We start from the raw sequence: 23,973 nt of genomic DNA, 5'->3' as shown, positions 1-23,973 counted from the left end.
GTCGGACTTCTAGATTTGAAGCGCGCCCATCGGCATGTTTTGTGGATGGCAACTCGGCTAGCTGGCACTGGTCTATGAAAGGTGCAATAAATGCCCTCGCGATTGTTTGCACTACCGTGTTGTCGTTCCTTTGTCCCAAGAGCACGGGTAAGAACCCCACAAGGTAAGATGCTGTACCTAAGGAATAGATTATGTGATGGTAAACCCCAAGGAACATCTGCAATTTGACGAAGAGTTTTCCTCTGTAATCGATGAATCTTATATATATTTATGTGCGACGTCGTACTCTATACTAACGAGCAATAATTTACTTGGGCGGAAAAAATCGAGTTGAACGCTAAGAGCTTCAGTCTCCCAGGTAATACATACCGGCAGTTGCACAGCATCCCAGCTATTTGAGCGAGATTACGACGAATACATTTAATTTGAGAATTCCAGAGTAAGTGTTCGTTGAACATTACGCCAAGGACTTTAGTTTCTGACACTAAATCAATGTTATTAGAACCGATTTCAACATTAAAATTAAAGTGTATATATTTTTGGTATGGTGCAAACAAAATTGGTTTTGTCTTTGTAGGATTGATTTTTAGCGCATTTATCGCTTTAATTTATCGAGAACAATGTTTGAATTAAGAGTAAGATTATCAAGACTATCGGAATTTAAACATATACTCGTGTCGTCTGCATAGATTATGAATGAAGCCTGTTCCTATATGTTAACAATATCATTAATATAAAGATGAAGTAATGAGGGTCCTAACACGCTGGCCCTGAGGAACACCTGCTCTCACAGTTTCTGTCACTGAGAATTCTTCCTTTTTGCCACACTTTGCTTTCTAGTCGTTAGGTATGACGTCATAAAATTTAAGGCCAAGCCACGAAATCCGCGACGCTCCGATTTTGTTAATAATGTAAGGCGATTTATTGAATCGAAAGCTTTCGAAAAGTCAACAAAAAATAACTCGTCGTTTCTCGTCGGGGATTTCAAGTGCGTTCGAATTACGCGAACAGTCGAATTAACCGTGATCTAATCAACGGGAGGCGACTGCAGAGGGGTATCTGGCACTATTGTGTGTACGGGAGCGACAAGAAACGCGAATTTCGGGCATTACGGGCTTAGTGGGTCGAGTAACGAGGATTTGCCTTCTGAAAGCCGTCCTTTTGGCTTGAAACGGCACCGGGACTTTGCCCGGATTGATCAGTTTTGACTAAACGTCGTGCCATAAACGAAATAATTAGCAATCGATAATGCACGTGCACATAAACTTGTTGCAATGCTGCGCTTAGAAAAGTACGGTAGCTCGGAAATTTACAAAGCTATAGGCGCAGTAATCAAAGCCGCAATAACGTGTGAAGCCGCGGGTCCGAAGATTACACAAATACGCCTACAATCCGTCATCCCCCACAGCAGCTAAACGATCGCAGAGCCAGAGCTTTCCTTCTCGTAATGTTTTGTAGGAAACCCTATCGGTGTACATGTGACAGCACTATGGAGTGCCGTGACGTCACGTTGCGATACCTCCACAAAGGAACAATATCAGGCATTCTCTGGCGATCGTCTATGCGAAAATTTTCCGTGGAAATTTCCAGCCAAACGTGCGCGTAATTTCGTCACCAACGCTTGCTGGCTGTCTGCGTGAAGCGAAATGGCAATAAATTTCGCCTACACGTCCTCTGTTCTTTGTTGCAACCTCGCGTTGCGACCGCATTCAGCTTGTCTACGACTGCCGTACTGCGAAAAAAAGCTTCTGTGCGAGCAGCTGTGTGCGGCGGTAGGCGCATGTTCAAAGAAAATGACGGTTCGTTGCGAGGATTGCTTTGTTTTCCTTTGTTTGTTTCTCGTTTTCTTTTTCGTCTACTGTGCAGGTGGTGCTGTGCTCCGTAGAGGCACTATTGTATGTTATAAATATATTCACGAGTCAGACACAAGTCAGACGCGATTCAGAAAGTAAGAGGAGAAATAAGGTACCACGCAAAAAATTACTTGAAAAAGAAATGAAAGAACGAAGAAAAAACAGAAATGCACGTATTTTGTCGCCATACTGCTCCTCCATTCGTGTAAACTGGTTACGAATCAATACATGCCAAATGACGTATGTATCTGCGCATTAAGGCAGCTTATATCATTTGGGCTTACCTAAGCAAACGACGACAAGTTGCCTGATGGAGGCTGCGAACTGAAACTTTTTTTTTTCTAATCCGTCAATACAACGCAACATTTATCCGGATCAGTGTACTAACACTATAATGTGCTAAATGCCAGCAAATCTGTTCCCTGTCCTCTGGGCATGCCCCGAGGAGGACCGAAGAAAATTGCCTGCCATTTGTTCCAGATGTAAGGAAATGCAACATGCAGGCTTCAAATTTTGGAAAACATTTTGACGTATAACCAGGGGGGCCCTTCAATGCCTGGCGTTCGATACGACGTTGCCAGGGCTTACAACTGCATCAGGAAGGCAGCCGTACTCGTGCACACTGTTATGTGGCAATGGGGAGAAAGCTACCGAGCGATGCGGAGGCGTCACAGACCTCTTGAATGTAGTCCCGAAGTGTGTGTGTGTGTCTCTCTCTCTCTCATATATATATATATATATATATATATATATATATATATATATATATATATATATATATATATATATATATATATATATATATATATATATATATATATGAGAGAGAGAGAGAGCTTCGGGACGCGTGAAGGTTTGCATCGTTTAGACGCTGGGGTGGAGCGCTCGGGAAGGACATCCCTCCCCTTGTCCCTTTCCCTCCCTGTGGCGGCAGCGGGAAGGGAGGACGACAGTCGTGTGCCACATCGGCAGTCGTGCGCTATGAGACAACACACGCTACGACGAATACGCGCATACATGCATAGCCACCTACGCTACCGCTACAGATTCGCCGGCTAACGGCTGCGTTCTCCGCGCAGTAACGCCACGGAACAACAAAGGCTGCCTCGGTATCCTCGCCGCGACAAAGTCGCTTACACGTACAACGGTCATCGACGATTTCTACGCAACTTCCATTTTCGCGTTTCCATTCGTTTCGCTCTTTCGCGCCTTGGCAAGTGCGAAACCGTCGCCAGAAACCGAAGCGGAAAACCTGCCGGACTACTTGGCGCAGCAACATTGCTGCAACACCCATAATTGCCACAGTGTTGGCATCCCGATGTGGCGGCATAAAAGGAAATCCTTTTAATGTCGAATACTACTGCTATACTTGGCACGGGAATCGCGAAGCTCCTGATTTGCTGCCTACAGGTTATAACAACCGGGCCAAAGTACAACGCGTGCTATTTGGACGACTCGGATAATTAAACGCATCAGAATGGCGAAATAAGTAAAAGCGCTTCCTCGTGCGATAAGCGACGCGCCTTTGTCTATGATGATGATGATGATGATGATGATGATTATGATGATGATACTGACATAACGATCGCGCTCGGCGTGCTATACGCAATAAATCTGCGAACCATTGTCGATCACCGCTTTATCTCCTCCTGCATATACGCCTACGCAGTGATCGATTGCGTATTGATCAGTACACTGGCGGTGATACGACGACGCATTGAAGAGCTCAAAGAGGCAATTACGCAGATTACACGTCCTGCCCAAAAAAAAAAGTATTTAGCAAAAAAAGAAAGAAAAGCTCGACCTACGCTATCGTTGATGGTGAGGGCACATATTGCGCGCACGAACACTCCGAGTGTCGATTAAAAGGACACAGGACAGTTTAGACCGGTAAGTTATTCACCGAAAAGGCTATATTTCCTTAATTTGCCCCGCAGGACGTTGATTACGAGAAGAGAAATGAGCGTCCACATTTCCTGCTCCTTAGAGCCGGAGCCACAGCGCGCCGGTGCTTAATACCCCTGTCACACGCACACCCGCAAATTCCTGTTAACTCCGTCGTCCTTATCTCGAGGGAGATGCACTCCGTGTCACGTGGTCGCCTTTCCGCTGAAGGAGTTTAAAGAGTTCTTGGTGGAGGGAGATCGGCGATCGCCCACGGCGGCTGGAGGGAGTACTCTCCTGGCCATACTTCTTGGCATGATGAAACATCGTTCCAGCGCACAATTGAACACGTACGAGAAGAGGACAACGCGAAGCCTCTTGTATCTCCAATGAAAACGATTACTGCGTCAGTGCTCCTTCTGTTGTGCTCGGGAGAAAAGAACTTGGTTATCTCAGGGCAAACGCGTGTGTCGAATCAGCTAGGTATAGGGCGGGAGACGAGCAAGATTGTACTTGAGTGAGGTGAAAAAAAGGGTTTTTCACCTTTTTACTTCTTATGTTCTTACTATTTTAATTCTTTCTTTTGCTTTCGACGCCTCTCATGATTCCCCTCCCCCTGTGCACATAGAGCCCTGTTTCCCGCGAATAACATTCAGTTGAAGTCCGGCGTTCATGTTGTCCTTCTCTTCTCGTCCGTGTTCAATTGTGCGCTGGAACGATGTTTCATAATGCCAATCGCAACCAACTAGCCCAGCTGTCCATACTCAACCCATACTTCTTGTTGTGAAAGTGATATATAGTTTACTTATTGTTTGCACTAAAGTTAATGTAGCGTGCGCTTAGAATGCTTCTATCGAATCAAATAAACGTCCAAGCACAATTCAGCGACAGTTACGCTCGCTGCTGCACAACACTCACGACCCGCATAGGCCGCCGCTTGGCGCCACGTTTTTTTTTTTTTTTTTTCTCGTCTTTCAGGGCGTTTACGCGAACCCGACAGGATCGCGTCGAGTCGCCTCGTCGGGCTGGAACGTGCCTGTCGAGTTCACGCAAGCGCTGGCCGGTCGCACCGAACTAGCGTCGAGTCGGGCGGAGTTAGCGCGACCCGTTTGCCGCTTGCACGTAAATGCGGACGGGCCTGGCCCGCCAACGCCGAGACCTGGGCGGGAACACGTCGCGATTTTTTGCGGCGGCAGCGGGTGTAGTGTCAGGACAAGATCAAGGCAAGGCACTGTGCAGTGCTAATCAGTTGGTTTCTTTTTTTAATCCCAACTGATTGCTGTGTCTTTTTTTTTTAATAACAGCAAGGTTTTTTTTTTTTAAAGAACCTTGCTAGGAGTCTGCCAGTATCCCTTGGGACCCGGCGGCTGCCTGAACTTGATTGATGATCGCCCTTCGAGCTCCTACAGGTCTGAACTGCGCGTCGGAGCCTCCCAGGTGTCTGTTGCGTGTGTGCCGTCTGATATATGTAAGCGCGTCCACATATAGCATATGAACCATGCTCGCCAGGTGCTTTTAGGCGGCGTCGCCACCTCGATTTTGTTTTTTATTTCATTTCTGGCTACTCAACGTCCTTTCACGGTCAGCGAAAATGTATTGGTATTGTAGGAGGCGTTTATTTTTAATACGCTCAAGTTGCTTTTCTCTCTCTCTCTCTCTCTCTCTCTCTGTCTCTCTTAGTCATCCCGCGAGAGTAATTATCTATTCGAGAACATGGGCCACAGGTTTGACGTTGATCGAGGCGGTTGCCAGTGAAAATGAGTACTCAACTGGGTCGTGTGGTCCCGACTTGCGAAGAGTCGCTATGAAGGTAGTGCGCTGTTCAATAACATCGACGAAGGCTTCGATTCGAGCGGTTCCCGCCGCCGCGTGGAACCTGCACATCGCTTTCCGCCTCCGTGCTTTCCACTGCCTCTCCTCCTTCCGCCTCTCGATGCGGCGCTCGCGGTGGAATCGCTCGAGATCCTCAAAACACCGACGCCCGCTAACAAAACGTAAGATGCTTCAAAAAATTTCTTTACGAGATTTTTTCCTCTCTTTTTTTTTGCCAGTGATCCGTAATTGATAACAACTGATACATCAAAGCGAAGCATTATAAGCGACTTCTCACTTTCTTCGCAAGTACTAAGGGTCTGTTTGTTAGCAGGTCTTATGACGATCCAACACCCGATGCCGCCTGCGCGTTATCACCAACCCTGTGATCGTACGGTCGCTTCGCATCTCTCACGCAGGCGGTGTTGCTGAACAATGCCACCAGCTTTCACTGTCGCAGCCGTACAATTTCACAGAGAGAGGAAGAGAGAGAATGATCCTCCTCTTAATCTTTCCCTCCCATCTCCCCTTCCGCGATGTAGGGTAGCCAGCCGGGCTCAGTTCTGGTTAACCCTCCTGCATTTCATTTATCATTCTCTCTCTTCCTCTCTCTGTGAAATTGTACGGCTGCGACAGTGAAAGCTGGTGGCATTGTTCAGCAACACCGCATGCGTGAGAGATGCGAAGCGACCGTACGATCACAGGGTTGGTGATAACGCGCAGGCGGCATCCGGTGTTGGATCGTCATAAGACCTGCTAACAAACAGACCCTTAGTACTTGCAAAGAAAGTGAGAAGTCGCTTATAATGCTTCGCTTTGATGTATCAGTTGTTATCATTGGCATACATCTACGTTCTTTTTTTTTCTAGGCATTTCCGTGTTCGGCGTTCACCAACTATTGTAGCACAGACACGCGTGAATGCGCGCACGTGCGTAACTCGTGCCTCTTCGCATATTAACAAGGAGACTAAAAGAATTGCACAACACACACGGAAAGGGGTGCTTCTTTCTTAACAATGCACGTATTCGCTATTGCAGCGGAAACGTTTCTCCCGCTCTGCCGTAACCCAGTCAGTACCAATGCAGCCAATTATACACAGTCTACTAACATACGACATCCTGAAAAGCCCCCAAATTTGCTCTGGTTAGTCTGGAAATTCCATCTTGATATCTAATTTGCATTATAAGAAACATTAATGTAACAATTTATAGAAATTAGTTTTCATCATTCCTTCATATCCTTTAATGTAACAACACAAGCAAGACAAACATGCCTGCATCTTTATGTTTCGACGCAGGACGTATAAGTATGGTGAGTATAGGTGGCTGCTTCGTAAAAGTGCACGTAACGAAGACGTAATACTCAGGGAGCCTATACAAAGCATGTCTTGGATTCCTACTGGTACTATTGACACGCATAGTTCTTTATTTTAACGCGATAGCGTTAAGGAGCTCGTGTCGCAGAAAAGCCGGTGTCGTCGGTGTCGGCGTCGGCGGCGTTGGCCGTGAGCGATAAATCACGGCAGGCACTTCATAAATAAAACGCAACTTCCAAGATGGGCTGGATGGGAATCGAACCAGGGTCTCCGGAGTGTGAGACGGAGACGTTACCACTGAGCCACGAGTTCGATGCTTCAAAGCGGTACAAAAGCGCCTCTAGTGAACGCGGTGTTGCCTTAGAAACGAGCTGTTTCTAAGGCTCAGGCGTGCGTCGCTTGCTCAGGCGTACATTTCGTTGTCGCGCCGAACGCTGCGTTGCTCGACGCTCACCGCGTTCGATGCGGGGCGCGTAGTCGCTGCGCCGTAGCCCATTGTCTTACACCCCTTGGCGGGTCGACGGGAACGCTGTCGCGTTCCACTCTTGAAGGCGAAGCTTAAGCGCCCTCCAATTTTTTATCCGGTGACCGCATTTTTCCGGCTAATAAATGTTAAAGGCGCAAGGCGCGCGTTTTTTGTACGAGAAGTCTCTCGATTGTTGTCGATGGTCCTATCTGTTGTCCGCGTTGTCGCCCAGCTTCGTGCAACCAAATTCTGTGCGCGACGGGAATACCGGTGTGCATACATAGAGCTTATGCGTGTACCAGCGATTACGCTGGAAGGTTAATCATGCGTTAATCGAGCCATGTAAATAGCCGACGCGTCTGATTCGCACGTCAGATTTCGACGATCATCGACTGTGCTCGGCGCTATCGCTGTGCTTCAAATGATGATGATGATGATGATAGTGATCTAAAGAAAGGAAATACGTGTCACTTGCTTTAGTGGGCACAGCCACGCCCAATAAAAAAGTGCGCCTCCGTTCCATCCTGTGAAAGTGGACGTACAGCAAAGCTGTTGCCGGCGTCAGCGCCTCCTCTGTTCTTTTTTTTTTTCACAATGACAGCCAGACGCGGCCGATCCGACCGTTCACCACCCTCTCCTGTCGTCCTTTCATACTCTCCTCCGTGGGCGCCAGCTTTACGGTCGTGGGGGAGAGTGCCTTCTGGGTGGCGTCTCACAGCGGAAGGAGAATGACAGACGCGTAATAACCGGACACCTGGTAGACGCAGGGACGGATCGTTTACTACTTCTCATCGGGAACGGCAGCGTCGCGCGCTCAGACGCCCGCGTTACGTAAGCAGACGTATAGCTAGATTAGTCGTACCATCTGGCTAGCGTCTCATCGCGGCGACTCACTGAACTAAGGCGCAGCAACGGCTTCCACTCGGGTGACTCGGGGGAGCGAGCGAGTGGACTGACAATGAAAAAATAGAGAAGGGGTTGCCAACGTGACAAGCACCACCACCACAGGCGACGTACGTCCCGCGCAAGATCTAAAAACGCTGCTTCGATGTGTGTCTAAGTGGTCGCGGCCGCTAGGTGGCGGTACTGTGTTCTTTATTTTTTGTTCGTGAGTAGCCTCTGAAAAATACCGACCAGCTAGAGGCTAACAGCTTCGATGTAAAACACAGACAACGCACTTGCTTGTCGCTGCAGTTGCGAGCACATCGCGCTACATTTACTGGCGACAGTGACGGTTATCTGCACTGCAGGCCACCCGCAGTCTTGGCGAGGACTGTACGATACCATTTCAAGAAACAGGATTACGTATACGCCTACTTGTAAAATGAGAGAGAGAGAGAGAGAGAGAGAGAGAGAGAGAGAGAGAGAGAGAGAGAGAGAGAGAGAGAGATTCGGGAGTACTCACCGATGGAGTGGGCGATGGTGATTCGCTGCGTGTAGAACAGGTAGAACGCCCAGAAGGTGGCGCTGATGTAGAAGATGACGTCGCGGAGGAACGGCCTCTCCATGACGTTGAAGTCCTGCGTCAGGTACACCGAGCCGGCCACCACGCACGTCACGAAGATGCCCGCGCCTGGGACGGAAGCATCGAATGAACGTCCTCATTGTACGGACAGAAGGAAACGCTGTGAGGACGCAATGCGGGCAAACCCCCTCGCCTCGGGGCAACGTCAATTGTTACGAAACGCGAGGAGAGCGTGTGGGTATTCTAAGACGTCTCTGTTGCTTCGGGGCCACAATGCCGCAGACGACGCTTACATTTTTCGCGCGCATTGCTAGGCCATTTGTCGCCCGAAGTGACAGCATCCTGAGCATCCGCAGAAGTGCATTTCTCGTATATGCAAAAAAAAAAAAAAGTCAGTGCCCTTCTCCTCAGTGAACAAGGATGACCAGCCAAGCCTACGCTTAATGCCTGCTTCATTCACCTCTTCACCACCCGTTATAGACACCTGATAGGTTGCAGTGATATTAGCCCAAAGTGTGAATACTGTGAGGTACCAGAAACACTTGATCATATATTTTGCGTGTGTTCCGAGTACGCGCAAGAACGATAGCAACTGATATCTTCCGTTGCAAACGTCGATAAGAGGCCGCTATCAGACGAGTTTATTTTAGGTCCTTGGCCTAACGCAAACAGCGCAGCCCTGATAACAAGTGCCGCTATAGCCTTTCTCCAAGCCAAGCCAACCAACAAGCCAAGCAGCCAGCAAACCAAACCAACGCCATGCGTCCAAGTTGGACGCACGGCGTTGGATATGCTACAACTCTGTGAACTTGTATGTCCGCATCTCTTCTGCATATCATCATCATCATCATCATCTTCTTCTTCATCATCATCCATAAGCCCTTTTCCTAACCGTCCCTTTTCCCCAGTGTAGAGGAGCAGGCCCGAACAAGTGATAGCTCAGGTCTACCTCTCTGCCTTTCTGTAAATCTCTCTCTCTCTCTCTCTCTCTCTGCTTCAACCCTGCCGCGGACCGGCCCGGCATTGCATGCACTACCTTGGGCATCGGCCCACGTGTGAAAAATTGTTGGTCTATGTAGACGGAGACGAGATCTCCGTCGCAAAAGTTATCGTCATATAATATTTGCAATAACAAGAGCGACATCTAATAAATGCGGCGATGGAGTCCCCTATTTATCGTTATCGACCGTTGTTCATTTGGGAGAGAGATATATATCGCTGTTGCTCTGACGTTGCAGGCAACCTTCCGTCTGGGTGAGTTTGTTCATAAAAATACTTCCACGACTGTCTGCTCTGTTAGATAGTTCCACGTGCTTCATATCAAGCACCATTCGCCATTTTTCGGCAGTCACAGCGCAGCGACAAACGTGGTGATTATATTCGTGCGTTTCACCCGCTCCGATCGCCAAAGAGTTACCGCAAAACTCGCTAGAGGGAATCGCGGCACCGCGATCGTTCTGCTATACCACGGTGTCGGAGTAGTCGGGCTCTATTTCCTGATGTGTAGAAAGGTTTGTCCGCCACGCAACGGGGGTGCAACGTTTCCGGTACAGTTGCACAGAGGGAGCTGCATCACACCATATAGCGATAGGTAATTATGGTTAGTTCCACATATAACAGATTTGACAAATATTCACGCTTGCGGCTTCAGACGTTCTTGTGGCGTTATTTATTACGCTCTATCGTCGTGAATTCCTAAGCAATCGCAGTTTTCTGAGCGCAGCAAGGCGACAACGTTTCTGGGCACACGCAATAGCGTTGCGAATCGATACACTTATAACGCAATAACCTGCTTAAAATAATCGCTTTGCAATGTCAACGAAGCGTTTGAATAAGGAAAGACGAAAGTCAGGGAAATCCATGCAGTACCGATAATAGCCATACTTGTGGAATCGTCACATTTGCAGCTCTAGTAGGCATTAGCGCAGTAGTTCTTTGTAGCGATTTTGTAGGAAAGCTTTAAGTTTCCTTCCAGATGAATATTCTCTCCTGGTATGCAGAAAGTCAACTGCCGATGTCTTCGTTGGTATTCTTGCATTTTTTTAAACTACCGTACCTAAGTTACCTAAATAGGAGCGACAGGTTTATGTAACTGTTCCAGCTAAACCAACGGCTGATTTCCGCTCAAATTTTGCACAGTTGGTATCATATTGCAGCGAGTTTTGCTTAACATCAGGTTTCCAGAAATTACTTGCACAGCTTGGCCCACAATAAATCCAAGGTGGGGGTCGTATGTGGTGACGCCACTTAAAGCTTGTCGATTCAACGGCAACGAAGAGAGACAGAGAACAAACATGTTTATTACATAAACGAAGCTTTGGATAGGCATCCTCATTCCAGAATGCCTTGAGCTCGGGCCGCGTCCTGGGCCCTCGCATTGCTAGTCCTCGAGGCCGGAGCTGGCCAAGGCTCTCTCCCAGAGCTCGCTGGTTTGATATAGGTTTGGGAGGGTGTAATGGTGGCTGTCTGCAACCTGAGGGACCCAGGTTCTGCGCAGAAGCGGCATTGCGGAGAGAATTGTGTAAGGGACTACGAGGTGATTTCTTGTGGGGTTGGACAATGTATTGTAGAGCTCGGAAGAACGGCTCCTGCTCTCGAGGTAGTGACTTGTGTGGGAGAGCGTATGTTCTGCGGGTTAGCTTGTAATGTTGTGTGTTGTCTTGGTACGAGACTAGAGGCTGCGTGCGCTCGGGTTCGGATTCCTCGACGTCGGCTCGGTGGGTCAAATCTCGAGCCACGTGATTGGCGACCTCGTTGCCAGGAATGCCGTGACGAGCTGGCGCCCAGATCACCCTGACTGATCTCGTTGGCGGCTTTTGGCGGATCAGGGAACATCTAGTTTTGTCGTGTCAGTGACAGAGGACGCCGTCATTTCGTTGGAGCTTAGTTGAAGCATAATCAAAAATATGTTCAATCGCCGTCGCCGAATCTAGAGGGCGAGTAAGTAATGCAAGAAGGCGTAGCAATGAACTAAACTTTCCGGAAAATGCTACCTCTGCGCGAGATTTGAGTGAGAACGAGTGAGTGGTTTAGAACGAAGAGTCGTACACACCGGGCGGGTCCTACTTATGCAACAGTCAGCACACCGCCTTCACGGGGCGACTCAATTTGTACGGAAAGCGTGCTTACCGAACAGCTCTCCGATGACGAGCTCGGGCCTTGCCTGTTGGATGCCCGCCAGCGATGACAAGATGTCCGGCGCTCCATTGCCGAACGCCAGGAAGGTGACGCCCTTACGGCCGTGCAGCCAAAGTCAAGGATCGCACGTACTGAGCGGTGCGAATTGCGGACAAAACAAACGGACATGCAAAGCAAGAACGGGCGAATGGCAAGGCAGGAAGGGTATGTAGCAGATGAAGGGAAAACAGACAGACAGACAGACAGACAGACAGACAGACAGACAGACAGACAGACAGACAGACAGACAGACAGACAGACAGACAGACAGACAGACAGACAGACAGACAGACAGACAGACAGACAGACAGACAGACAGACAGACAGACAGACAGACAGACAGACAGACAGACAGACAGACAGACAGACAGACAGACAGACAGACAGACAGACAGACAGACAGACAGACAGACAGACAGACAGACAGACAGACAGACAGACAGACAGACAGACAGACAGACAGACAGACAGACAGACAGACAGACAGACAGACAGACAGACAGACAGACAGACAGACAGACAGACAGACAGACAGACAGACAGACAGACAGACAGACAGACAGACAGACAGACAGACAGACAGACAGACAGACAGACAGACAGACAGACAGACAGACAGACAGACAGACAGACAGACAGACAGACAGACAGACAGACAGACAGACAGACAGACAGACAGACAGACAGACAGACAGACAGACAGACAGACAGACAGACAGACAGACAGACAGACAGACAGACAGACAGACAGACAGACAGACAGACAGACAGACAGACAGACAGACAGACAGACAGACAGACAGACAGACAGACAGACAGACAGACAGACAGACAGACAGACAGACAGACAGACAGACAGACAGACAGACAGACAGACAGACAGACAGACAGACAGACAGACAGACAGACAGACAGACAGACAGACAGACAGACAGACAGACAGACAGACAGACAGACAGACAGACAGACAGACAGACAGACAGACAGACAGACAGACAGACAGACAGACAGACAGACAGACAGACAGACAGACAGACAGACAGACAGACAGACAGACAGACAGACAGACAGACAGACAGACAGACAGACAGACAGACAGACAGACAGACAGACAGACAGACAGACAGACAGACAGACAGACAGACAGACAGACAGACAGACAGACAGACAGACAGACAGACAGACAGACAGACAGACAGACAGACAGACAGACAGACAGACAGACAGACAGACAGACAGACAGACAGACAGACAGACAGACAGACAGACAGACAGACAGACAGACAGACAGACAGACAGACAGACAGACAGACAGACAGACAGACAGACAGACAGACAGACAGACAGACAGACAGACAGACAGACAGACAGACAGACAGACAGACAGACAGACAGACAGACAGACAGACAGACAGACAGACAGACAGACAGACAGACAGACAGACAGACAGACAGACAGACAGACAGACAGACAGACAGACAGACAGACAGACAGACAGACAGACAGACAGACAGACAGACAGACAGACAGACAGACAGACAGACAGACAGACAGACAGACAGACAGACAGACAGACAGACAGACAGACAGACAAAACAATCAATCACAGAAAACGAAATCAAGCACGAACGGTTTCAGCAGCGCACGTTATACATAGACAAAACTAACACACAAAATATAGCGCAGGAAAGTGAAAATTTACACCACATTTTTATTGTTTACAATAAATTTTCTCAAATTCCTTTGTCACTCCTTCCAGCGTGAAATCCAGAATGTACAGGCCTTCAGACGAGCCACGCTTTCTGCCTCTCGTGTTCTTTCGTTTTTGACGCCAATTTAATCTAATTCGATTCAATTCCAGAAAATTTTCTTCACACAAATAGTTATCAGTAAAGCTAGGTAACATCTGCGACCGCCAGTCAAGTTTTGAAACAGAAGAAACAACGGCGAGCAAATGAACATATTTCAATACTATATGCATTTATCCCTCTTCTGCGAAAAGATGATGCAAAATTGACAGCGTACTGCCACAGCCTTTGTCAAACGAAATGAAGCCACTAAGCGTATGCGAGCATGACCGATGGTCGGACGCGTCGTAGCGGTCGCGTGGAACGTCTGGGAATATGAAGAGCTCCGAGATCGTGAGTTCGAGGGTTCGCTTCCCTCCCTAAAACTTTCGAGTGGTGCGAATACAACTGGTAATCGATTACATGACCCACATAGTCAGCAGAGGGGTCATTTCTTTAAATTTATTCAGGTGATTTGCCGCAAGGCATAATCAGACAAGTAAAAGAAAAGCGCGCAATTCAGCGTCGTGCAAGAACCACAGCAGTGTCTCTGGGAACGTCTTCGGTGCTATCCAAGAAAGTGTGAAATTCCACAATGTCGTCGAATACCACCGTGTTGCCGTTTTGACACGATCAGAGAGCGCGTAGTCACCTTGCGAGCCAATCAGAGATTCGCGGATGGCGCATTCGACGACGATGGCGGAATTCGCCAATACCCGGAGCAGCACTCCTTCATTCCCTGTCACCCAACGGTTGTAACTGTCAAGTACATTCGCCTTCGAACCGACTCAATTTTAAATTCTTTCGCGACATATCTTCAGCTTTCCGAGATGCAGCCAAAGCAAGCAGCAGGGCTGCCACTCTGGACGCTGTGGAATTCGACTATAATAGTCGAATTCCACCCTACTGACGCTTTGAGCCAATCATAGAGAGGCTGACAGCCCTATGAGCCAATCAAAACTGAGAAGATGGCTAACGGGACAAAATATGGCGGAATTCGAGAGCGGCCAGCTGTCAAACTACTCGACACCTGGGGTATTCGACCCCTGGTGGGAGGGGGGGGGGGGTGAGAAAGCAGGGGTCGAGTACCTGCCGTTGACACGAAAACCGGGCACTTAGGACGCGTTCCTCTTGGTCGCCTGTTGTCGACCCCGCAGGTTGCGGTGAACGTGTGTTGTGGCTCCGTTTCTTTCGACAAAGGCGGCACGCATAGGAACACGAGCACTGCATTTGTAACCAGTGGGTCCAAGAGGCGAATTCAACGGAGGTGAAAGCAAAATTCAGTGGCAATACACAACAGAATGATAAAAACACCCACGCGCGCGCACGCGCATAGAGAGAGAGAGACAGACAGAAAAGGATACAGCAATATTCTGAGACAGGTGCAACGAGTCCGATATGACGATGAGCGACGGCGTCAAGCTGTAGAGAGAAGGAGAGAGAGAGAGAAAGACCGTTCACTTCATAAAATAGATACTTCAAAGAACACCTGAGAAATTGATGGCTCTCTAAGGCGCCATTGTTAAACTGATTGATGAGGCGAGACGTACGAAAATGCCACGAGAAGAAGATGAAAGTTCAATGCACGTGCCGGGCCTTTTATTTTTTACTCTGTCATCCATCTTTACGTTGACTATTATGCATCTGCAGCCAATGGTTAAATCCAAATAGCCCGACTCGCAGTCTTAAAAGCGCGTTCCCACTAGCATGGAAATACACTGAACAATACCATACCTATGCGATATACGTATATTATGGCATAATGACTTTTCTGCTCGGCGAACTTCGCGAGCTTTCATAGACCGAACACAGACAAATGAAGGCCAATTTGAAAATACCAGGTTCTTATGCGCGCGCTGCCTGTAGTCAGGTGTACGCTACGGTTCTAGTTATGCAAGGTCAAGAAAGCTTAAACGTGGCCCAGAAGCCCATGCTCTCTTCCAGAAAATTAGGCGTTCTTACAAAGTGAAATCTCTTAATGCGCAAGCCTAAAAACACGTAAAGAAGAAAGCAAGATACCCAAATTTTCTGGTACAAATATTTAATATTACATGCCGTTTACAATCGCAGATGCAGTAGAGGAAAGACGGTATTTCATTCGCGCTAGACAAGGAGCAGCGTGTCTATAGCCAAGTCTCGTGTCTCTTGGGTGACAGCTACCGCAATGTACTCATTCCCTTCCCCACGCGCAGGGTAGCCAGCCCAGCTTGGCCAAATGGGCTCAGTAACCTCACTGCAATTCCTCTTCCCCTACTTTTCTGCGTTACATACGCGCTGCCTCAACGATTAATCGGTTAAGAGTAACGATCGACAGGCTCGAAAAGGAACTCCGTCACGCTGAGTTGTTCTCGCCTGCATGGTGTGTCCTTCCGTTTTTCAGTGAATGAACTGATGGATGAAATGATAACGTCAACTTCGTATCGCCGGAACACCTCGGTGAAGGGCACTGGCCTGACCAGCTCCACGCCAGCCGCTTACGTGTACGTTGCAGCACCCACTAAATGCTGCGGCGTGCCGCATATAACTGAGCGTATGACAACTTGGCAGGCCGCCTCCTAGGACTCTGCGCAACGGCGCACGCATTCGCGAGGTTATGCAAAAGGCAATGCCATGTCGAAAGGCCGGACATGACGCAGCGGATGACACATAGCGCATGATTTATTGATGACGTTTAACATCTCAAAGCAACCGCTGGGCTTTGAGAGACGTCTTAGCGGGGTGCTCCGGATCACTCTTTACTGCGAGTGGTTCTTTAATGCGTCTCCAAATATAAGTGCGAAGAGTGTTCCCGTTAACATAGCGCAATCTCCTTCTGTTTTATTTTCTTCAAGTACAATATACGACCTAGCTATAGGCGACTTCAAGTTCAGAACGCGCAATTCTCCTTCTATATGTAGGACCTATTACATGCTCCACTCAGTCAGTGTGAAACCACCTCGACATCCTGCAACGTTGCGTAGGAGAAGTCTAAATATCACGCGCTTCAGCCAGAGTCACCCAGTTTGCACAGGCAAGGTTGCCGAACGAAGCATCGAGCAACAAAAAAAAAAAAAAGTAAGAAGAATTTAGCAATGCCGGCACGGAGAGTATAGTGTTCGTAAACTCACAAGTCGTCAGCAGTGATTCCCAGGCCCACGAACATGATGAGGAGGCCCAGTGCCTGGAAGGACGGGGAAAAAAAAAAAAAAAGAGGTTAGACAAGCTGTAAGCGTGGACCGTCTTCAAGGCTTGGATAAAACGTTTAACTTTGTTTCCGTTTTTAAAGCCTAATACTCAATCTCAAGCCCCGCAAGTAACATATGCTCTGCCCTAGCCCTAAGAGGAAGCCCTAGCTCGGGACCAAGTTCTATTTCGCTATTCAAATACATTGTAAAACGCAGAAATGCTTTTTTTGTGAGACAACCGCTACACCGATGTGAATTAAATGTGTTTCATTTTAGAGAGAAAAAGGTTAGGTTTCAGTGAACTTTCATTTAGGAGCTGAAATATCTTGGGAAATTCCCTAAAATTGTTAAGGTGAAAAGAAAAAAAAAGAGAACCAAGGCACGAAGTTTACAAAAGTATAACTAGCACTAAAAAGAGATATTGCAGTTTGCAAACTTCGTCTGCAGAGCATCTAAGACGGACAGATTTCATATACCAATTTTCAGCTTACGCTAAATAGTTGCTTCGTTTAGACCGACTTTGAAAAAGTCATATAAAAATTATTCGTATACTTGAGAGCGGTGTATGATGCATCAACTTTGTCGGCTTTAGATTTATTATTAAGTGCTGTTTGCAGAAGTGTGATATCGTTTTTTTTTCACTGCTGAGTTACAGTGTTGTAAACTGGGTAGTTCAGTTTCTATTTTTTAATTTTGAATTTTCGTGAAGAAATTGACGGCCTAATAAAAAGAGATTCCCTTGATACATTCGCCAGATTTTAGCTTCTATACTTAATGCAATAAGTTTGATCAAAAGCGGCGCAATGGTTACCGAGAATAAGTTCTCCGTTCCCATGTATTTGGATAGGAGCCCCCGAGCAAATGCCTTCCTCTTCACTCTGAATACATTTATAAAATTACCACCAACCTTATCTAAAGGTCTACAATGCAAAAACACATCAAAGCGCAATGTTATATGAGTTCGTGCTGTACAGTGTTCTTTTAAACGTTTCTGTGCTATTTTCTACTAGCCCCGAGCAGATGCTCTTCGGACCCGTGACGTCACAAAGACCTGATGCGGAAATGTCAAGATGGTGTCGCCACCTTCCCTTCGTGTGTGTGTGTATATTTATTTGTTTATTTATTTATTGGGGTACCTCAAATACCCCATTGGGGGTTTTACATGAAGGGTGGGCATATTTAGATCATATTTTCAATGAATGCCTTGAACGATGAATGACTGGAGTGGTGCACCGCTTCAGCAGGTAGATGATTCCAGTCTTTCGCTGTTTGAACGAAGAAAGAGTTAAGACGGACGGAGGTGCGAGCTGGAGGGGGATAAACAGCCTTTGAATGGCTATGACGAGATGAAGTGCGATGCGCAGGCGTGATGTCGGTCTGATGAAGTAGTGAGCGATAAAATTTGTAAAAGAGGCACAGTCTTGCTGTTTTGCGGCGCTGCTCGAGGGTTGGAAGGTTCAGAGATGATTTAAGTTTAGTGACGCTAGTGTGGTAAGAGTAGTCAGAATGAATGAACCTTGCTTCACGATTCTGTATGGATTCTAGCGCTGTTGCCAGGTTAGATTGGCGTGGGTCCCACACTGAGCATGCGTATTCCAGTTTGGGTCGAACGATTGTTAAATATGCGAGTAGTTTTACTGAGGGTGTAGCAACAAGTAGATTACGGCGCAGGTAGCATAGTACACGATTGGCATCATTGCTAATGTTGCAAATGTGCGAGGACCAACTGAGGTTATTGAACAAGTTAATGCCTAGGTACTTATATGGAGTCACAGTACATATTTACGAACCGGCGATAATGTAATTAGCTGAAATAAATGATTGGCGACGATGGAAAGTAAGTAGCGACGTTTTTTTGACGTTGAGGGACATTAGCCAATTATTACACCAAGTTTCAATGACGTTAAGGTCGGACTGGAGAGCGCGAGAATCAGCGTCGTTAGTAACAGGACGATAGATTACACAATCATCAGCAAATAAACGAATTTTGGAAGAACAACCTATGGGTAAGTCGTCAATGTATATTAAGAAGAGTAGTGGCCCCAGGAATGTGCCTTGTGGCACGCCGGAGATGACGGGTGATAAGGCAAACGAGCATTGGTTAGCGTAAACGAACTGTTGACGGTTAGTGAGAAAGTTGCGTATCCATTGGAGAACACAAGGGTTAAGATTAAGACATGATAGTTTTAGAAAGAACCGTTCATGAGGAACCTCGTCGAAAGCCTTTTGGAAATCTAAAAAGAGGGCGTCTATGGGTATGTTTCTTTATCAAGATGCGAGCTGATGTCATTAACGAATAGAGCCAGTTGAGTCTCGCAGGACATGCCTTTCTGAAGACCGTGTTGATTAGGATTGAAGAAATTAGCGAATGTTAGGAAGTTTACAATACGAGAATAAATTATATGCTCCGTTAGTTTAGAAGAAACACTGATGAGGTCCTGGTTTATCGGGTATTCGCTGACGTGTGTGCTTGGCCACAGAGTTTCGTAAAAAAAAAAAAAAATCACGAGCAATTCCACTCTGTGAAGGTGGATGACTGGCGAAGCTGGCGACGTATTCTTAAAACGATCCAACTTGGCGATACTGTCGTCTCGGCGATAGTATCGCCGTCAGGCGCACGCTGATTGGCTGGTTAAGCAAAATCGGATGACGCAGTGCTCAAACAGCCAATCAGCTCACCCGAGTTCGCTAAAACAGGCAATCGAGCGCACGCCGATGGCGAAGGCGTGGCCAAGGCCATAGTATCGCCGAAAGTGATCATTTCAGAATGCGGCTCCTGTTTAGCACACGACGTGGAGGTGACACAGAATTTTGAACAAGGGTACGAGCGGATTTATTGTCCCGATCGGTAGTCATCGCGACGATAGCTACGCACACACATTCTCGTGTCACCGCTGTTATTGGATGCGTGAGCACTTCTGTGCCTACCCAAAGAGAAATTTGTCCACCACGTAAGACAGTGAATGGCTCATACCCCTTAAGCAATGGCTTATACCCCTGTAATCAATAAAAAAAACTTATCTAATAATATACGGGAGATCGCCATGACCATCGGCTACCTGGAATAAGGAGGTCTTCCACCTGAGGCGCACAATGAGCTTGCTCAGACTAAAAGTTCACTCTCTCTCTCTCTCTCTCTCATCATTATCTACCTGAGAATATATTGATCTTGAAAATGGCGCCTATTGATAACTAATCTGCTGAAAATGCATATCCAGGCGATAAGACGTATACATTTTTGCAAATGATGAAAAGATTTCCCATCAAATTTGGGAGCTGAGTTTTTGCACACAGAGATTTGTTGACGGACACGAAAAATACACGGAACCTTAGCCATAAACAGCTCGGCTCTAAAAAGAAAAAAAAAAGGAATACTACAGGGAACCGCAAGCATAGCGCTTAGGCTAGCAAGGGGAGGGGGTAGGCAACGGGGTATGATAGGTGTACATGGATCTGGCTAAACTTCGTCCTCTGGCTTGAAATCGTTTCTGCGACTTTGCAGATCGATCAGTTCGAACAGATTTGCGTTATCAATGTCACAATTCGCAGTGATTTTACATGTGCGCAGATACCATTTGAACTTCTGTGTTTAGAAAACTGCGATTGCCTCAGAATTAAAGAGAAAGAGATGAATCTTAATAGATAACGCAGACCAACGTCATAAGCCACAGGCATGATGATTAGATAAATCGAAGTTGCACTCATTAAAAAATTATGGGGTTTCACGTGCCAAAACCACTTTCTGACTATGAGGCACGCCGTAGCGGAAGACTCCGGAAATTTGGACCACCTGGGGCTCTTTAACGTGCACCTAAATCTAAGTACACGGGCGTTTTCGCCCCCATCGAAATGCGGCCGCCGGGGCCGGGATTCGATCGCGCGACCTTGTGCTCAGCAGCCCAACACCATAGCCACTAAGCAACCACGGCGGGTGGCTGCACTCATCGTTCGAGCGGTAGCTCAGAGATCGCAGCACTCCTCTAACGATTCTTGTTGAAAACTCTGCTTCGTATGCTGCTTCGTATACCAGAAGCCCCCGCAAGAAATTCCCATGATAGTGTACACTAGAAGTTCTAAAGCATCGTCCAGAGGCCGTTCTATCCCAGGAATTGTTTAATATAGTTTAGTAGTAGACGAGATAGAAGCAGATGGGAATGTTCTGGCGTCACAATATGTACCCTTTCCGCATTAGCGGTTTTGTTCGAAAACGAAAAAAAAAAGAAAGCTACTGCATTTCCCGCATTCAGGACGTGCAGGAAATAAAAGAAATATTAGGAGGGATCGTCACGTGACCATGCCGAAGCCAGGTCAAAAATATGAAGGGAAAGCCCTGCGAAACGGGCCCTCACCACGCGATACGCAGGTGTTTTAGAGCGCAGCTCTTACACTTTAAGAAAAGTTCACACCCTTTGAGCCGCATCTTGCCACACTACGATGAACGTCATCTGTCTTGACCGCATTTCCTTTCTTTAACGCTGCGAGCCCGGTACTTCCCAGTAGCGAACGGCATGCGCGTTATCAACATGACATAGCATTCGCGACAGGAAAGTAGCGGGTGCGGCATTTTCAAGAAAGGAAACAGCAAGCAAGGCAGATTACGGTGATTGTTGTGTGGCAGATATACACCCCAAAGGGGGGGGGGGGGTGCAAACTTTCTTTAGAGTGTAGGCGCCCGTTCCTGCATCGAGCGACGGCGGCGTCGTAACCGAGCGAACGACCACAGCGAAGGATGAAAGCGAACGCGGAGCGCAGCGGCGGATGAAAGACGCGAGGAGGAAAGCGTAGTGCGGCAGCGATTGCTACGAGATGGCGCCAGAGTAGACCCGTCGTCTGGGAGGTTTGTCGGCGGCGCCTTCCGTGAATTGCGCCCACGCGCTGACCCCACACGCTGGCTCTCGGGATCTCCAGATTACCGAGGCAGTCACGCCACACTTCGCTCCGTTTGCAACGAGCCGCACGAAACCGATTGTCCACGCCAGCCAATATGTCGCGAAATGAAAACACGCACAGAGCTACGCTCAAATTTCGCGTTAGAGAGGATCGTAATCGTCGGTAAATTTTTGTTTATAGGCGCTGAGAGCGCGGATGGTATGCGGGAGAGTTGAGAGGAAAGTGCGTAACGGAGGTCCGATAGTGAAGAGGGCGTCTCTAAAGGCCATCACTAACCTAACAATGCCTTGAAATGTCTGACAAGCTTGGAGAGCCTGCTTCCCAATAGTCAACGTTCAGGTAAAGCATAGGCCTCGGAAGGAGGGGGGGGGGGGTTGCTTCAGAGGAGGACGCCTTGCTGACGCCATAGTTGCCTGACGTCATGCTCCACCCTATAGTCTTCTAACTTCTTCCGGGATTTCGGAGCCACGGAACCACGTGATGTTCACGTTACGACTTCCCTACTTTTCTTTTCCCTTCGTTTCTTGTTTTTTTTTTCTTTTTTTGCTGCACGACGGATTTACAGAGTCGACTTCATACGTGCACGCCCTGCATTTCACGGGAATATCCCCGAACTGTTTCATCTGCTGCTCGCTATTTGGACAATGCGGATGACGCCGAAGCGCCGCGCCTATGACGTCACGTCTGCTGGCGAGGAAAACGACTCTCCGGAGAAGGGTGTGCACGCGGACTTTCAATTTTTCGGGGTGTTTCCGTGGCGCATACGTCGGCGGTGTCACTAACACCTTGAAGACACGACCGTCAGCGGGAGGCTTGTCCGTTCGTTTCCAACGCCCAAACCGCGGGGACCTCGCGCGTCCGTTAAGCCTTCCGGGTAACGTGGGACGCTCTGCGCGGTCTGCAGCTTCGCAGCGCAAGTACGCTTGGCTGAACGCCGTCCACAGCTACGGCAGCGGTAAGAACGCACGGCAAGAGATCGCGCTCGTACGCGCAAGACACCAAGTACACCGTAGATGACTGCGGCTATATTCCAGTGTCCTGCCGTGTCACACCCGAAGTGAAGCCAACAGCGCATTACCGTTGCACCTGACGCGTCATATTTGCTCGCTGTTGTTCTTATCTCTCTCTTTTTTTTTAAGTGTCAAACGCTTGTTTCGTTTCAGCCCCCTCATTGGTATTCGCTCGTTCCGACGGTTGCTTTTGCAGACGCCTGCGACAACGACTACACTCGCATAACACTTTTTTTTTACCTGCTCGGGGTCGAAGCGGACGCCGTGCGCGATGCGCTGCATTCCAGTGACGTCATAACTGTTTTCCGGTGCGCGCAGCATCGAGATCCACACGCGACATGACATTTAATTAGCGGACCCGACGGCCACGGTATCGTTTTTCACTTGAGCGGCACACACACGTACACGCCGGCAAGCGGCCGGCATGCGACGGGGCCATAAAAAAATTCGAGAGCGACGACTCTCCCGACTGAAAGTTCAGCTGGCCAACCACTCGCCAATGTCGTGTCCTGCCCGCGCGGCGCGCTACGTGTACATTTTACGTTTTTTTTTCTTTTTGCTAAAGCGACACTAGATGTAAACATGTCTATACCATAAATGGCTTCAAACGCACGGAAATGCCCTCTGACATACAGAATTTCTTTTTTTTTTTCGGCGCACTTCAATCCAATTTCCCCCGTTACATTGCGAAGAATCTAACAAACTCTGGAGAACATCTTACGGGCCGATGTTTTGGGTTTTGACAGACGTCAGACGCAAACACCATGCCAGAAATGGCCTCAAACGCAGTAATGCTTTCACACAGAACACGTTCGACGTACTCCAATTGAATGTTTTGTTGCGTTGGAAGGAATGTGACATATTCGAGTGACTGTCCGGAACAGATTCCTGACTTGGGGCGTTTAAAGATTTGAGAAAAGCTGTCGAAAACCGGCGATCTAAAAGAACCTAACGAAAAAAACATCGAATGCATTTTCCCGGAACCAAATGTCGCAGTTCACCAAACTGAATTCTGAGCCTCTGAGTATGTGTGCTATTTCATTGTTTGCGCGAAAAATTCCGGTTTGTATGAATGCGAGTTTCGCAACAGAACTACTGGCAAATTCTTGATACACACGAGAGTAACAAATGTATGTAAACCGAAGCCG

At 47.9% G+C, this 23,973-nt stretch overlaps 1 protein-coding gene across 5 annotated transcripts in view; it reads right to left on the bottom strand.

Moving 5' to 3' along the window:
* The window catches only part of LOC142575637 (mitochondrial sodium/calcium exchanger protein-like), a 156,699-nt gene that overhangs the window by 33,167 nt on the left and 99,559 nt on the right, over positions 1-23,973 (bottom strand). For all 5 annotated transcript variants that reach the window (XM_075685159.1, XM_075685156.1, XM_075685155.1 and 2 more), the window contains exons 3-6: positions 16,869-16,921; positions 15,126-15,183; positions 11,926-12,028; positions 8,737-8,904 (exon numbers count right to left, since the gene is read on the bottom strand). In XM_075685159.1, coding sequence (XP_075541274.1) covers positions 8,737-8,904; positions 11,926-12,028; positions 15,126-15,183; positions 16,869-16,921 — 382 coding nt within the window. The remainder of the gene's footprint in view (positions 1-8,736; positions 8,905-11,925; positions 12,029-15,125; positions 15,184-16,868; positions 16,922-23,973) is intronic.

Source organism: Dermacentor variabilis, chromosome 3, assembly GCF_050947875.1.
Source record: "Dermacentor variabilis isolate Ectoservices chromosome 3, ASM5094787v1, whole genome shotgun sequence".
NCBI lineage: Eukaryota > Metazoa > Arthropoda > Arachnida > Ixodida > Ixodidae > Dermacentor > Dermacentor variabilis.
This window is presented reverse-complemented; position numbering and strand designations above follow the sequence as displayed.